Raw genomic sequence first — 18,605 nt, 5'->3', positions numbered from 1 at the left:
CACTTCCTACAAGCTGCTTTGATGTAACCATGAAACAGGCACATAACGACGTCACTTGGAGATTGTCAACATATTTTGGTTACAACATCTTGTATCGAATGAGGTTTTATACCTGACTGAGTTTGTGATAGTTTGTAAGCCTGAACCACCCAGAAGCTCCTTTGTACAGGAAATTTCAAGTGATTTCAAGTGAAAAACTGTCATTGCATTGTATTCAAAGTTTATTGTCCTAAATGTTGCTTCTCCTTGATTTTCCTCCATTTGAATATTGGATCATAGGAGCTGCATTCAGAATCTGCTGTGTCTGTGTGAGCTGGACTGGCTCCGCCCACACATGCCCATCTTGAGAAGAGGAGGAAATACTTCCTCTCGTGGTGCCATGTGCCAGAGCAGAGCAGAGCTGCCTAATTGTGGGAGGAGTCAAAGGGAGGGCCTACCTTGATTGGGATTGGCTAAACCCCCGATGACACTATATAGGGTTTGATTTCTGATTGGCTGGTTGGAGTAACACACTTTGTAAAAACTGAAACAAGCCAGGGAGATAGAGGACAGACTGTCTTTACTTCTGGTGCTCGTTCCAGGTATGGGGATGATTAGTACTGCTGGAAAACCTTTAGAAAGTCAATTTTGCATATTATGACCCATTTGAAAGAAAACAAACAACAGCACCCACTAGTGGCCAACCATCATAAGTAAATTGTTTTAAGTTTTTCTGGCGTTGCCGTAAACTTTTCTAAAATTATGCGTTTTCCCTTGAAACGTAAACGGGCCCATCGACTTTTGGACGATCCAGAGAAGAACCTCTGGATGCACTCAGGAAACATGCAAACTCCACACATAGAAAGCCCAGAGTCAGACTCAAACCGCATCACAAGATGAAGAGAAAGCGAATCTCTTTGCTCACTGAGGAACTACAAAAACAGCTTTTGCTATTTCAGCAGATTTCAATAAAGAAAGAAAGAAAAGACCCAAAATGTGAGTAATAACTGAGCATCCCTGAAAAAACATCCCTGTTGAATGAATAACATGCTCTCTTCCAGTAAATCACTCAGTGTTGCCAAAGCACTTTTTTTTTTTTCACTCCGTCCAAGGACAGCTGCTTCTCATTCTGCAACAAAATGATGGACTGTGAGTGCATCATATTTGTCACGAGCTTCTTCAGTGAACGGGACAGAAAGGTCGGGGAGAGGGGATTTCACCCGCTCAGCTCCCGAGTCACTTCCACAAAACACTTAAAAATTAATGCATCTTTAAACCGTCGGTGAAGCAAGGCCACATGTAGGTGGAGGAAGACTGTCCCGCATCCCACGCTCCGTCTCACACCAACGAGTCATTTCTGGCTGAATTCCAGACTAATGTGCCGAAGACTAAGATAAATTGTTGTTACTGGCTGTCGGGATTCTTACTTACAAGCTTTATTTAGCTCAGGGCTGCAGGAGGCTGGAGCTCAACCCACTTATCTATGAACGAGCCATGGGAGGGAGTACAACCCAGAACCCAGAAATGTTTCGCCTTTACACAGCAATGTTTTCAAAATGATGTCTGTTTACATGGCAACGGCAGAAATGCTGAAAATAATGGAGCTTTTATGTTGAGCCACTAGTGTGCGCTGTTGGTTGTTTTTGTAATGAAACCACACAGACACATACAGCAGAGAGCAATGAGCTCTGAACATTAACGATGGGAGAACGGGGACATTGGAGATGACAGACAAAGTTGGATTATTAGGGTCACTTTCAAAATAAAAAAACCTAGTCCAGGAGAATATGGACAGGGAGTCATGACACTCTGGAGGAAACATTGTTCTTATTGTCCAGCTACTGAGCATGTGCACAACAACAACTTACTACGGCCGTTGTGCACACGCACAGTCGAAGCGTTTCAGAAAAGTTGGGTTTTCCTACATTTCCTATGGAGACGGAGTCGGAGGGTTTTCAAAAAGTTGTGTTTTCAGCAGCTCCAAGCACCGTTGTCGTGTAAATGGAGCCTCAGAGCCACAATAGAACCAGGGTTCTGTTCCTGTGAGGTGAGAGTGCTAATCACTGCCCCATGTTTAAAATCAAACCATTCAGAGACTTTCACTACTATTGCATTGTGTTTTCACATCTTACCTCTTCTACAAATTTAATTTGGTTCTTTTTCAATAGTTTTTTCCAAAAACATCCACACAAAAAAACTTCCTGTAAGAGAAAAACCCTCTCACCGTCAGTTTATTCACAGACTCTAATTATATTTGCATGCATTAAAATAATTTTGTGCATGAATTTCACAACATATCTTCTATTATCCTTCGCTTGATTTGTGTGTTTTGGTGAGTTTTACTGTAGAAATACTGTTTCTGCAGCAGTTACGACGTAATAAGACAAGAAGATTTATCTCCCAAAAAAAAAAAAATGTTTTCCAGCACGGAAGAACAATTGCTTAGTGCCCTGAAAGTAGGTAAGAGGTAATTTCATTTCAATAACTGAAGATTGCTGCAGGTAATGCTTCAGACAGCCACACACACAAACACACACATTTTCATTCCAGTTGGGCAGAGGAAATGGAGCCCCCCCCTCGTGGGGATAGGAGTGTGAGCACGCCGCGCCAGAGCGTATCCAGCACCCAAAACCTATTTGTGCTTTGGGAAAAGCCATACATTCTCAAAATAGTCTGTGTGATTGGGTTACCGGCTCCGTGTGCCAGTGGCATAGCGCTGAATATCACGTCTCACCATGTGCTAGGTGACATAATCCAGCAGCGTGATTACTGGGACAGGTGTGTTTTTTATTCTACCCCCCTTCCATGTAGTGAAGCTGGGAGATTTCACGTCTGCGTTTAATGGCTCCCGGTTCTTTTCTCACTTTCCTCCAATGGCACATAAAGACACGGCGGTGGCTTGATTTCCATCGGCATGCATGATTTATGAGCCCGCGTCGTAAGTATTTTACCTAATGGGAACTGAAAGCGGGAAAAAAAATGCCTCCGTATCAACGTACAAGAGACGAATGTCTGAGTGATCTCATACCACGAGGATGTGTAATGTGCAACATAAGAAAGGATAAATATGGACGATTCTGTCACGATGGGCTCTCATTCAACGAGCATGAAGGAGCTTTGGCAAAACAAGTCAATGGACTTCACTCATTTAGCACATTTCAGTCGTCTCAACATGGAAGACGACCCCTAAAATCAGCCCGGTGTCTCAGTCAAAGCTTTATTTCTTTAAGTACTCGAGGCCGCTGTGTAGAAAATGATATTCTAAGTGCAGTCTGCAGGACTTTTTATGGATCTATCTGGATTTGTCCCCTCCAAATACAAGCTGAAGTTTATGAAACACAACACAATCGGGTCGAATATGACAAAGTCAAACTGAAAAGCTCTTTGCTTGAGTAAAACTAAACGAATACAAGCTCTGACATTGACTCAAGTATGAAAGGAAAAAAAGTATAAAACTTTAATTTTATTCATGAATAATGGTCTTGGAAGTCACCTTAAACCTTTTTAGTGCTGTGATAGTGCTAGTATGTATTTCCATGCGTGGACAAAATAACTATTGTTTCTACAAAAGTATGTTTGTTTTTTGTCGCTGCTGATTAATCTGCAACTTGTTCTGAGTGAAAAACCGAATCATTTTCTAAACAAAATAACAAAATATATTTCTGGGTTTTGCATAAAACATGGTAAACTCCTGGTAAAAGTTTTATTAGTTTAAGCGGAGAAAGGAAATCTTGGTGTCCATAAACTATTAATGTAACTTTTGAAAAGTGAAAACGCGAAACTTTGGTAGCGTTCCGGGTGTCAGTTTACGCGACAACGCGCCTTTCTGAAAACACTTGATCTCTGTCAAATTCAACTAACTGTGACTGCTTGATCCTTTCAGTGAGGAGAATGCGCAAATACCTGTGGTTAAATGTAGTCAAAGTATAAAAGTTATCTGTAAAAGTCAAGTTAGATTTGCTGCTTATATAGTACAAACGCAACGTCATACACATGACATCGGAATCTATTGAAATAAAACCTAAATTAAACTTGATAAATAACTTACCATCTCATTTACACTCCAAAGTCTTTATATTGAGACCCACAGGTCTGCTTTCACCTGCACAGTAAACAGGATGCACTGTGAAACTCACTTTATAGCTTCGTATAAGTGACTGTATGGACCCATAAAGGCCATTTGAAGAAGCTCTCAGTCAACTAAAGCATCTTCTGCAGGCAGAGCATTTAGTTTTTACGTGCACAGTGATGCTCTGCAGTCACTAAATTGCCATTACTATTGACCCATCTTCTTTATCCGCATATTAACCGCAGAACTATGGATTCTGCTTCGTATGTACTGGAAGCTGTATGAGGCTGTTTACGCATCAGCGAGCCTCATCGCGGCTTTCTAAAATTAGTGTGCCTAATGACGGTGCTTGATAACCGTGAAATGTTCTGCGGCACCGGATGAATCCGGAGGCTCAGCTTCACACATGATGAACACTTTGGTTCGTACTGTGGAGGGAAGTGGGACTAGTGTTTGTGTCTCAGTGATAAGCCTGCGTACGCGAGCGCCGAGGCCTTGGAGCTCAGAATCACCTTCAATCAGAACTCAAATAGGAAACAAATCCAAACATGACAAGTCGTATTGTGCATGCTTCAGTTTCCTATTTATTTTTTTTTTTTACATGTTTTTGCAGAGAAGACCTGAAGTTTTTTAATGTGTCACGCCAAAGTACAAAGGTTCCACCGACTGTAAACACGTTGACCTATTCATTCATCCTTTTTCTAAAACCACAATTACCCACAATACCCGACTCCATCACAGGGAAATCAGGCACACAGTTACACCTACATTCAACTGACAGCCACTAATCAACCTCCATACTTGTGGTGGGAGGAACATGCAAACTCCAAACGGAAAGACCTCAAGCTTTCAATTAAACTAGTCTTTTTATTGTAAGATAAGAACACGGGCCACTACTTCACTGTAACATTCTAGTTAAGATCCAAAGGAAAGGTATTCAAATAGGCTGATTAAAGACTTTTTATTTATTTATTCAATAATAGTTACAAACTGTCAAAATGAAAGCAGCACAAAGTCTTTAAATCCAGCCTCCACCGCTCGAGTATAATACATTTAAAGTCATTTCTATGGAGATAGCCCTGCTCTTCAAGATTTAGTCAAATAACTAATAAACTTTCAATACCAGAAATGTGTTTTTATCGGAAAAAAAGTGATATTCTTGCTTGAGTCCCACAAGCTCATCTTGGCTCTTACGACACAAGAGTCTTCAGTGTCGGTGTGAATCGAAGCACCCACAGTCAAATTCCTTGTTGTAAGCACAGATTGTCCAATAATGATCTTTCTGTCTCTGTAAGTGTGAACGTGTTTGATTTTGGTTGAACATCACAGAGGCAGCCAGGGACAGAACGATGGACAGGAAACCCCTGAGACGTCCTAAATCCACAGGAGGAAAGCATCATCCTGTCCGCCAAACTGTCAAAACAATCTACCGACCGCAAAATATGTGCACGAGTACCTGCGAGAACGAGAGCTGCCTCAAAAGCAAACGGTGCTCACCGTCAGTCAGTACATTTTTTTTCATTTTGTATGTAATTACATGCCAAATGAGAAGCTATTTAGATAAGACTGAGATGCTCTGGTTGGAAACGACTGCTGAGAAAAGACGCAGCTGTGAGCTTCCGCAGGCATTTGGTCCGGGTCGGGCTCAGTGTCAGTCAGCTGCAAGGTGATGCCCACAAAACTCGGCAAATTGAAGAGCAGACTCATTACACCGCACGTTGAAATGCCTCTCAGATACGAGGTGGTGACATCTGCCAAGTTATGCAGACATGCCCACCGGAGACAGTTACCAAGGTCAACTCGTCTCCGCTGCCAAGATTCTCAGTCCAGCTGGAATTCCAGAAGCTGTTAGAAAACCAATACATGAACACCGGAGCCGCGCCGGTGACGGTTCAATTCCTCGCGGCCGCATGATGATCAAAATGTTATTTTTATCAGGGGAAATGTTCTGTGCCAACAGGGTTTATAATGATGGCTCTTACGGAAAAACGTACATCTGTCTTGTCTTGACATGTTCACTTTCCAGAGGAAAATAATGTAACTTAAATTCAACATTTGGTTTTCAAGCAGGTTTTAAGCGATGTTTCCCAACATCATCGGGAGGAGCTTCAGAAACCACAGAGGCTTCGTCTGCGATGAGCTTAAAATCTGATTCACAAATTTGTGAAGGAAACTCTCTGGAACACATATGGACACTGTCCATTTCATTTTCCTGGTTTTCTATGTCAGACCCCATTTACATGACAACGTTACAGAAAATGAAATGGAACTACACACGCATGTTACAGAGAGAAATCCGTTATAAACATTAACACTGGGAGAACACGGACATTCTAGTGGACAGACCATCAAGTTGGATTGTTATTACGGTGACTGTCAAAATAAAACTACCAAGTCCAGAGAATAAAGACTGGGAGTCATGACACCACGGAGGAAACCTTTTTTTGATTGGCTCTACTGAGCATGTGCAATAACAACTTTTACAAAAAGTTGCATTCCCCCCAAGTCCATGGAGATGGAGTCAGAGCGTTTTTAAAAAGTTCTACCTTGGGAGCGCTTTTCAAACAATTGTGTTTCCAGAGGCTCCGAACACCGATGTCGTGTAAAGGGACTCCCAAGATGCAAGAACATTTTTTGTGTTTTTCACTTTAAAATGTTGTGTAAACGAAGCCTCAGTGAGAGTGGATGTGTCCACCTCTGGTTTGTCTTCACTGTGTTAAACTACTGAACAAAACAACATCAACAATACAAATGGCTTCTTTCCCTTTACTTTAGCGCTCAGTTTCATGAGTCCAGAGTCCTTCAGGCCCATAAAGCTGCACAGTTGTGAAAGCCGGGCTTTCTTTGAGAAACGTGGGTTTGCCTCTCAGCAGTCGAGGAAACAATCAGCACAGCAAGAAGGAAACAAAGCGAGCCGAGAGGTGTGAACGCCAACTCACACTGAATGATCGGCATTTGTCTTGACAAGCAAATCTGACTTACGGCAGACGTGCTCCACCCTTCACGCACCAGCCAGGCGTTTCCATCAGCAGAGTCAGGGGTGACAGTATTTAGAGAAAGATGTTTGGATATCTCAATTCACATTCTGTGCTTCCTCCGAGGAACGTACTTGACTCCTAATTGCTCCTTTTCTCTTGTGCCTTTGTTTTATCCGCCTGCTTGTGGTGCCAGCCTCCCATCCCAGAGCTACTTGAGTCATTGTGCCGAAGCAGCTGATAACATTCACATTCAAGTGCAAGGATTTGTGCAATTTTATTACACTGATAAGGGCAAACTACACCAAGGAAATGTTATCGGTATTTATTTTTGCGCCATAAAATCACATTCAATGAAATAGTGTCCCTCTGAACAAGTAGCAGACAATAAAACTCTGACAGACCCGAACATTTGAAGCGACGGTGCAAAGCTGATGTTGTAACTCGCTCCGAGTCTTTATCAGCAAACTGGTAATTCTCCAGAAAGTGTTTTTTTGAGGGCAGTGAGACCTCTCCAGGTACAGATAAGGAAGTGGAGGAACACGTTGTGACATCAAAGATCTTACTCAAACATATTTTATTCAGGTTTGTGTTTGCTTTCTTCTTCAGAAACACCTGCGAGCTACAAGTGCACCTACTGAACCGACGATACCGGCCACTCGCTCGCATTGCTTCAGGGAGCTTCCAGCTGCCAAGATGAGGGTGTGGTGCTGTCACTACTCCAAAAACTGATTTTGAAGAAGATTTTGAACCACGTTTTCAAGCATATTTCAAAGGTTACTACTCCATAAATTGAAACAAATAATTTACAAAAAAAAGGTTCTTTCATTATGTGGCGTGTAGATGGACATTATCAAATTCTAAAGCCAAATATTCGCATAAATTACACATAAAGTGGAAGAAATTTACCTTTGCGCCTCTGATTCTCTGCAGATCATGCAGAGGTATTAATGACCAGGTTTGTAAGCAATTAAAACTTCATTGTTGGCTTTGGACTGTTTATCATATTAGTAGTGAACCAGTGAGTCAGGTTGTGTTTTTGGACACAGTCTGAGAAAAATATCATGCATTTTCATTCAATCGGATGCTAACGTTTTGTGCTGTAAAAGCAACAACAGTGTTACACTTTACTGTTTGGTGCTGGGTGACCTTTGACCTCACAAGCAGAAGATTTATTTTTTTTTCTCAAACAGGCCACAGACATGCATGTTATAACTCCAAACTGGCGCAAGGAGTGACTGCCACTCGGTTGGCTGCTCTGTTGCTGGTTGTTGTTGGTTGTTTTCATGTTGGGCCACTAGTGGGAGCTGTTGTTTGTGTTTGTAATGAAACCACACACGTGCAGCAGACAACAATCGACTCTAAACATTAACAACGGGAGCAACGGGAGCACAGAACACAGACATTGTAGTGGACAGGCCACCAAGTTTGATTGTTATTATGGTGACCTTCAAAATAAAAGTACCAAGTCCCGGTAGAATATGGACTGGGAGTCATGACACCACAGAGGTAACATTGTTCTTAGCATCTGCTGAGCATGTGCAGAAGAACTATTTACTACGGTGGTGGTGCGCATGAGCAGGAGCAGTGTTTCCGCAGTCTCAGCGTTTCCACAAAGGGTCAGTTTTGCCTGTTTACACCACGCCAGAGCCATTCTCAAAAAGTCGCATTTTCAGTGTCTTTGAGCGCCATTGTTGTGTAAACGGTGCACCAAAATGCAACAAAAGTTTTACGTTTTCACTTGACGTGGTTGTCGTGGAATCAGAGCCTGAATGGAGGTTTTCTGTAGAGACCTTTTGTTGAACTTCGTCCCCTGAAAAGCTTCCGGCGCTTCGCGAGGCGGCGGGACGGACGGGGCGCCGGCTTCCCCCCGGTGACAAACTGCAGGCAGGCGGTGGCATGCTCCGCTTGCCAAATACAGCACTCCATGTTGAAATAGTGCTGATGGGGGAAACATAGACACTTTTATCCCGGGTCTCCCCCGTCGGCAGCGAGATGTTGAGGGGAAACTCTCTTCCTGCGAGGAGACACAGAGCTGCTTGTACTCAGCTATCGTGGAAAAATCTCAACAGTGCCGATTAAAAGATTTCCCTCCTCTTCTTTTTTTTCACTCACTGTAAATGTTTACATGGGAATTGATAGGTTTAATGCTATTTAGGATGGAATGGGATAAAAAGTCAAATTGGTAAAATACCCTCTCAGCGAACAAATGTATCCTGACAAACTTTATATGTGTGACTTTCATCAGACAAGTGGAATCTACTTGGAGGTAATTCTTACCCTCTTCGCCTCCCGCTGAGTTCACTGAACTCTCGAGCCATCCATTTTCTTTGATGGTTTTAATTCAGTCGAGCATACCGGCTGCCACAGCGCTGCCCACTACAATGATTAACTGCATAGTGCTGCATTCATTCATTCAAGCGTGTCCATCAAAGTACAGATTCTTCTAAGTGGAAACAAGCTTTTCCCAGGGAAATGGGCTCGAGAAACATCTGACCTGTATTAAAGAATGAATGGAGATTCCAAGTTTGGCTCATTTTGTTTCATTGGTTTAGGAGCCGTATCATAATTTCAAATTGAAACATAGAGTTAAGCACTATGGAAACCACTTAAAATAACAGAGTGGAAACGTGAATACCAGCTGGCCACATGTGAAACTGCCATGGGAAGAGACTCGAACCTATGTGAAGCTCTGCGTTTGGTTTGTTCTGCTCAGGAGCTGGAAAAAAAACACTGATACGTCTGAATTCACTTACAAGTACTATTTACACCAATATAAAAGGGACATAAAGGAACCTAAAACTGCTATAAAATGTATTTCCAGCAACAGTAGTCAGGATCTGTTTACACAACGACGGTGCTTGGAGCCACGAAAAACGCAATTTTTTCAAAACACGCCATCTCAGTGGAAAACCACAACTTGCATAAAAATGCATACATACCACGGCCGTAGTAAATAGTTCTTATGTACGTATATTCCATATGAATGTCCGTGTTCTCCCATTGTTAATGTTTATAACGGATTGTTTTCTGCTGCATGTGTGTGTGGTTTCATCACCAACACAAACAACAGCTCCCACTAGTGGCCCAGCATAAAAACTGCAGTGACGTTCAGCGTTTCTGCTGTTGACGTGGAAACAGACATGGTTTTCAAAATGTTGCTGCGTAAACGCAAAAGCTTTCTGTATCGAAAACGCAAAAATGATGCGTTTTCACTTGAAACCTTGTGTAAACGAGGCTTCAGGTGATAAGTCACAGCAACAATTCAATAGTTTTATATTTCACGTGATCAGTTTTGATTCTTTAAATGAGTAAATAATGGGAAACAATTCACACACAAGTCTCCAGTTGACCAAATCAATGCCAGCACAGAAACTCAAACTGGGAATATTCTCATGGTATTAACCAGATTCAACTGTCTCGTGATGGTTCCTACCTCAACAACTAAAAAAGAAATAGATATTTGGGGGTTTTTTTGGTTACAAAATCTTAAATCTTCGCTAATCTTTTGTCACTTAAACAAGCTTCAAACCTTCTTTAGCTGCCGGCTCTTTGACCAGCGACTGAAATAACTCAGCTGCTTTACGAGCCTGTAAGAGTCCCATTAACAACTCTTCCCTGGTATCTATGAATGGGTAATGCACCACACGTCACACCCGAAACACGACTCTTAACAGGACCACCCATTGACTTTCCTGTTTCTCCAATCCGCTATGCAAACGTCTTATTTGTGTACATCATAATCTCATGAATGCACAATGCCTCTCTGTGCTTCACCTCTGAATACGTGGTGCACTGCACATGTTCCCTATAGGCCCGTGACCCCAACAACCCCAGTTCTCCCCCTAATCTCATAATCTTTAGCGGAACAGCAGCCTCTGTGATCATTGGCAGGTCTGCTGAGGTGCATACCGTCCTCCCGTGGTACTCCGGGGGGTGGGGAGGGGGGGTATGTGAGAATATCATAGGTAATCCTCATCTTCCTCAAATATCTGCCGTCCAATTTCTTTTTTCTTGGTCTGTGCTTACGGGTGGGCTAGGTAGGGATAAAAAACAAAACAAAAAACAAGAGGCCCTCCGCAGGAAAGAGAAGACAACCCACTCGAATCAGTGAAGTGATGTGAGGAGGCGTCCGCTGAGATGACCCGTCTGATTAGGAAGCTGAGATGCATCTTTAACTTGGCGTGCGGCGTCGACAACTGAGGCCAAATCACAGTCTGCTCTGAAAGGCTCGTGTAAACATGAGCGCACCAGCCAGAGCCTAATGAAACAACCTTATGAAACAAACTCACATTAGATAAAAGGTAATAAGCCCGAAGACAGGACAGCGTGGAACTTTATTTAAAAGTCTATTTGTTTGGATAGAAAACAATACTGATTAAAATCTCTCAGACACACTGAGGAGTTTTATATCTAATCACAGCCCTGTATTTTATAACATCTATCTATTATTCTGTACAACTGGGAGAGCAGAGGGGCGACCACAGCTGACGGTTCATCCTACAGGCTGACGAGGAAACAGAGACAGACCACCTGCAGGGGGATTAAGCCAGTTTACGTGACGTTTTAAAGTGAAAACGCAAAACTTCCATTGTATTTCTGAGCGTCCGTTCACACGGAGTCACTGAAAATTCTACTTTATGAGAACAGCTTCCAAAGTAGAATTTTCATAAAAATGGTTCTTCTGCACATGCTCAGTGGAGACAATCAGAACAATGTTTCCCTCCATCGAGTGATGACTCCCAGTTCATATCCTCCTGGGATTTGGTAGTTTTATTTTGACAGTCACCGCAATAACAGTCCAACTTGGGTCGTCTGTCCACTAGAATGTCCGTGTTCTCCCATAGTTAATGTTTCTAGTGGATTGTTCTCTGCTGCGTGTGTGTGTGTGTGTGTGTGTGTGTGTGTGTGTGTGTGTGTGTGTGTGTGTGTGTGTGTTTTCAGTACTAAATCTAACAACAGCACCAACTAGTGGACCACCATGAAAACTACATCATTTTAAGCCTTTCCGCCGTCTCTCTGAGAATGGATGTCGTTTTCAAAACGAGAAACTTTTCTGAAACGTAAACGCAACTTGAAACTTTGTCATATAAATGAGGCCTTAGTCTCATCAGTTAACCTCATCATTTCTTTGGACTGTTGGAGGAAACAGGAATACACACACAGTGAAAACATGCAAACCCACATAGAAAAGCCCATTGAGCTCAGCACTCTTGGCTCACAACGAGATTATCACTGGTTTGATTCTAACCACGACGCCACAGCCTGCAGCCCTCTCTTATAAGACACACTTAAATAAATACAGATACCCCCTGATTTCCTTTTCCACATGCCTGAAACGTAACACCGTCTGTATTACATCACTGGTATTAGATGTTCCTCTCTGGAAAATACGGAATTTAAAAGTTACTTGTACATCGGAGCCTGTGGTTTATTCACTGCAACACGCATGGTGTTGGGAAGATGGAAATAAAGCATGCATGCTTCCAGGGCATAATCCAAACCATTGTTCAACAAAACAAAACAAACCCCGAAAAAGATTCCAGGTCTAACTTGAACACAATGAGGTGACATCAGTGAAAGTGATAATGGAGGTTTTACAGTTACAGCCTGGTGATAAACCAACATTACGTGGGTCGGAGCGCCTTGTAAAACAGAGCTAATGCAAATAGGCAGTAAATGTAATTTGTTGGGAATAGTGGTGTAAATTAGGACTGTTAAGTCTTTGACCAGTCAGCATGACTAAATGAGCACAATCCTGTCCTGCATTAAACCGGAGGGGAAAGAAAAAAGTTTCCACACAACAAAAGGAAAACATGCCCCGAGGCAGCGGAGCTGCTTTGGTTTGATGCATTTTCTTTCAACCTTGTTTAAAATTTCCAAACTGTACACAGCATTTTTGCTGCATGACTGGAGATCGTTTTCATTTTTTTTCTTTAATAACCATGAAACCTTATAGCCATGTGGTGAACACATGAAAAACGCATGTGAAATACTGAAAGCGGTGGGAGAAGGAAACATTCTCATCATTCATGACCACAACACACACAAATTAGATTTCAGAGTTCATGCCCATTTCACTTTGAGACTTTTGTCTCCAACGCTTAGGGCCCGTTTACACGGCAACGATTTCAAGTGAAAACCTCAAACATTTGTTCTGTCTTGGACCTCCGAGTCACTGAAAACATGCGAATGCACATCTCTCCCCCTCCCTCCTGCTCATTCAGTTGTAAACAAACATGGCGGCCGCGTTGTGGTACGACCCGCGGTCCATATTCTAGTTTTATCGTCCAGATCAGTAGTTTAATAGTTGAGACTCTCCCCTGATATCATCTGATGTGTCATCAGTCCATGCGGATGTCAAGTTCTCTCCATTTTCTTCACGTTTATAGTGTATTGCTCTCTGCACACGTCTGTGTAGTTTCATAACAAAATCAAGCAACAGCGCCCTCCAGTGGCCCGGCAGACTAACTACATCGTTGTCTCTGTGTCCGCTGCTGCAGTGGAAACGCCCCCACTTTTTAATTTTTTTGCGGATTCGGTGTTGTCACGTGAAACGTTGTCACGTAAACAGGGCCATAGTCAAACATGCTAACTACTTTCTTTTCGGTTTCTGTCATTGTTTTTAAAATGTTGCCAAGCAAGCGCGAAACATTTCTGAAATAAAAATGCAAATACATTGCATTTTCTCTCGTAACGTGGTCGTGTAAATGGGATCTTACTAACTAACAGAAGGTTCCTCTGCACAGCGTCGGCTCTCAAAAGGAGATCTTCTCCCCTGATGTCTTGTGCAGTCGTCAGCAGCCTCTTGACTGGGGACTGTAACTCTCCAGGAAACTACTACTAAACACGGTAGACAGGTTTGGCTCTCTTTACCCAATCAGATCGATATCAAATCGTTTCAAAGAGCTTCAGCAATCGAGAGCGGCAGAACGGTGAGCACTCAGACTGCAGCCAAAGGTTACAGACAGTTGGGCCGGTTTCACTCTCAACAAGCAAGTGACCTCTGCTTTAAGGAGTTCTTTGACAGTTTAACATCTCCAGCACACACACACACACACACACACACACACACACACACACACACACACACACACACACACACACACACACACACACACACACACACACACACACACACACACACACACACACACACACACACACACACTTTCCCTCCCCCCAACCCCTCTCCCTAGTTGTTTTCCTTTCTCAGCCGTACTGATTAAACTTGGAGTTCCCAGCGGGAGGCTCTGATTTCTCAACCCTGACTGTTACTCTAGTGAAGTCAGCGCTGCATGTCCTCACACAAGGCCAGTCGAACCTGCCGGCTGCAGAGAGTCTGAGTAATGAATGAAGTTTGACTCTTGCAACGTCTGCAGGGTACAGTCATGGTGGTATGTGAACTGTGAGAGCCCTCTGCCTTTACATGCTGTGGATATGTTGTTTAAATGAGTGTGATTGACTAATATTTGCAGATTTTTGATGAGCAGATTGTGGAAATATTTGTTAGAAACACAAGATCACGTAACTCAAGTTACAAAAATTGAGCAACAGTCAGTTTGAGTGTCTTTTTGGAAAATAAAGGGTCTGGAAAGATAAAGGCAGCATACAAAAACTATAATGCATCAGGAAACAATTTGATGATTTATTTTCCTCTCAAAGAGCTGCACTCTGAGGCTAATTGCACACACACACACACACACACACACACACACACACACACACACACACACACACACACACACACACACACACACACACACACACACACACACACACACACACACCGTCCATCACCTGTTCTCCATCACTCCTCTGCAACCTCCTTTACCACATTGGACATAGCGACACAAATAATTTGGGGTGTCATTATCAATCTTCTGAATGAGCAGGTAATTTGGAAGGTTTTTCAAAAGCTGCATTTAAGACTCAGCCGAGGGGGAGAGATTTTGAATGAATGGAGCCTTTTTTTATGATCACAGGGGAAACCTGTCTCCCCCGAGACGTGGAGTTGCGGGAGGGTTCGCCCTCTTTAACCGTGCAGAGGAAACTTTAAAGGCAAAAGGTAAACCCGCATTTCCTATCCTGAAATCGTTTGAACTGCGTGAAACGCTCCCATTCATTGCACGATGTGAGTTTAGAACATAACGAGGGTTTTGTGCGCGTGAAGGGTAAAGTTTGTGGAACAAAGCGCACAGAGCGCACTCACCGTTTTGCTCCTTTATGCTTGGAAGATGAAATTTGCTGACGTGACTTGATTCAGCGTCCGAGCCATAGTGTTGGAGAAGCGATGCAAGGATGAATAATAATGGAAGGATCATTTGGATGAGTGGTGGGAGGCGATCACAAAGCGCTGTAGACGGGATGGTTTGGATCACCACGCACACGCGTCGTTCACGGGACACCAGTGCTGTTTGGGGCACATTTGGAGAGGGTGCGCGCTAAGTAAAATCCACATAATCATCAGTCCTTCCTATGAAAAGTAAAATTTTAACTCGATGAATCACAGAAAATCCTCTCCGGAGCTCCACTGCTGCGCAATCCGCGCGCGCACCTGTTGGCTTAGTGGAAAGTTGCAAAGTGTCTTGAACAAAGTTTGGTTTGATGTAGTTATAATCCTCGGATCAGCTGTGAAATCGTCCCCTGTGCACGCATATCACCTACGGTACAAGATCTTTAGAAGTGCTCAGATGCATTTTGGCCGAAGCGCGCGTCCACGCCGCAGATCTTTACGCATTACTGAGAACGCTCACACACGGAGACAGAGAGCGAGTGAGAGAGAGAGAGAGAGTCCAGCAACCTGATCCAGTCTGTAGGCACAAACCGAGACGAGTTGTGTTGTCTGGCGCGGTCTTGGAGTCATAACTTGCAGACTGAGATAAAATATCGCTGCGCTGCGCGGCCCTGTTGGCTTTTTGGAGAGTGGCAACTGACGGCACAACAGGTGCGATACATAAAGTACAACTTCCCAGCAGAGGGAACTCCCCGGGATGTTAACTGTTCCGTTGCTGCCTGCGCCAATGAGGTGTTTCAGCCCATATTCAGCTCCAACGTTTCACTTTTTCCTCCCACTTTTGGCAAGTTTTCAGGAAGAATCTGGATAACACGTGACAGACAAGAAAATGTATCTCAAGGATTTCATTAAATTAAATTAAAGGCAGAAAATGGCACCAGTCTTACGTCCCGGTTGCTGCATTATTATGAGGTAGTGGGGAGGACTCCTCTGCCTCACAGTAAAATAAATCTCTGGTTCGAGTTCTCATCGAGGCTTATAGGGGCTTTTCTGTGTGGAGTTTGCATGTTTTCTGCCTGAGCAAATACTAAACTACATGTCTTTAGGGGTAATTACTTGTTATTTGGAGTTATGAATTTCTGTCTTTGTCGGAAAAAGAAACACGAGTAATTAAATACAAATTCGAAAAAGAACAAGCAGGGAGTGACAAAAGAAATTAAAGCATTAAATAGTCTGAAATGTTTATTTATTCACCAGTTTGGGAGTTCAGGATTTCCAGATGTGCTCCAGATTATCGATAAGTGTCTGCATTACTTTGGAGTACAACTAAAGTTGTGTAAAAGCGATGAATTATCTCCAAAAGCTTTAAAATATCATGTTTACTCTCACTCCATCCACAAAATAACCTGTTAGAACTGTTCGCTGTTCTCACAAACCATCAAGATGAGTTATGATGCTGTCATGGGTTAAAATGATTTGACTTAAGAAACGATTTAGATTATTTAAAGATGATCCTCTTGCTTGTGTGTCAAGTTGAGTCTTGACATCAACTTTAGCTGATCCAGGTTAAAATCCTGGTTGCAGCAGAAAGCAAATCTGTAAAAGTATATAAGCATATAAAAAACTGCCAAATATTAAAAAATAAGCTTATATTAAAGGGAGAATTGAAATACACTCATAGAACACATTTCTGCTGCTACTGTGTGAAGCTCAGGCACTCACACTGTCACTGCTCGTAAATAGATTCATTCCTACTTATTCTGTTGCAGCAATGAGATATTTGTGCTCCAGTTCAATGTTTAGCCACGTGCATCATGGTCCATCACTCTCCTTTACCATTGCAGTCTAATCCAGGAAATTCATTGTTCAAAGTGAATCTTTCCATGAGAGAGAGAGAAAAAAAAGCCTGAGTCAGCATTTTAAAACTATCCAGCGATTGTGATTCACTTTCCCCATCGGGACGTGAAAGACGGATGCATACCCAAACAAAGCTTTTTAAACACATCGTTTTTTTGCGCTCTGCCTAAATGTTTCTGTGGACGGAAACTTTTAAGGGCTTCTCAATTTGTCAAATCAAAGCAGAGACACCGCTTGGAACAATACTCCCTCCTGTTCCCAATTTCCTTTCTCTCCGGCACAATGTTGTACCTCATCAACTTGCTTTTCATGTGGTTCCTCCCATCCTATTGTTGGCACGGCCCGCCAGGCGATCCCCTGCTGCACGCCGAGCCCTCTGCAGCACAGACACAACAATCAAAGGAGGGCCGGAGACATATTGAACCCATTGAGCCAGACGCATGATGCAATGCTGCAACAATTTACCCCCAGTCTTACGTCGCTCAGAAAGCACCACCTCAAAGAACCGTCTCTGCAGCGTCAAGGTACGGAGGGAGTTTCTGTGGTTTTAATCAGAGCTAATGGCCGAGGAACGAAGGCACGGAGCGCCCGACACAGTCATTTCATACTTGTGTTGCCTCGATGGAGGGTGGAGGGTGAAGGGTGGAGGGTGGAGGGGGGGCGTCTAGAGGTCTTCATGTGCCTGCTGCAGTGTCCGAGGCCCTTTGTGTGAAGCAGAGTATCACATTCCAGCCCTGCAAGGGCCTGCAGCAGATGTCAGCACTTCACATTGAGGAATCCCTCTCACAGACACACACACACACACACACACACACACACACACACACACACACACACACACACACACACACACACACACACACACACACAGACACACACACACACACACACACACACACACACACACACACACACACACACACACACACACACACACACACACACACACACACACACACACACACAGTCTGTGGAAGCGAGGTATTTTGTCTTGTTGTCCACATTTGATTGCTCCTTCCATGGTGGTCTGCAGAAACCAGAAGACTTTGACACAGAGAAATGTAATAAACAGAGGAAATGTAGAAACACGGTAAACCTTCGGGGTCACGGCTAACATGTGGAGACATGTGGAGACATGTCCGCCGCCGGGAGGCGGGCTCAGTGTCCGCTGAGCAGAGCAGACTGGGGATGGAGTCACAGTCAGATAAACTCCATTAGCCTCTTTCTACTCACATGTCAGACAGACGAACGCCCTCATCACGGATTCACGACCGTATTACACACCACATGTGTCACAGGTTTGGTGCAACATCAGTTCAGTTCCAAGTGAAACAAAGAGAAACACAAAGGGGGGAGGTTCCTGATCGGAGACAGCAGCTCATTACTCCACCTTGAAGGAAAATGCCTCTGAGATGACCTCATTACCTCATTTATATGGTAAAACCTCTTGTGGCAGCAGCAGGAGCCCTGACCTGACCTCTCTGAGTTG

General features: G+C 43.3%; 1 protein-coding gene across 1 annotated transcript in view; it reads right to left on the bottom strand.

Moving 5' to 3' along the window:
- Positions 1-16,048, bottom strand: part of pdgfc (platelet derived growth factor c) — a 64,682-nt gene extending 48,634 nt beyond the window's left edge. Inside the window, exon 1 of the mRNA XM_080465061.1 lies at positions 15,236-16,048. Within this exon, the coding sequence (XP_080321187.1) occupies positions 15,236-15,347 (112 nt within the window). The 5' untranslated portion in view covers positions 15,348-16,048. The remainder of the gene's footprint in view (positions 1-15,235) is intronic.
- Positions 16,049-18,605: the final 2,557 nt, after the last annotated feature.

This window comes from Lipophrys pholis (assembly GCF_963383615.2).
Source record: "Lipophrys pholis genome assembly, chromosome: 6".
Taxonomy (NCBI): domain Eukaryota; kingdom Metazoa; phylum Chordata; class Actinopteri; order Blenniiformes; family Blenniidae; genus Lipophrys; species Lipophrys pholis.
This window is presented reverse-complemented; position numbering and strand designations above follow the sequence as displayed.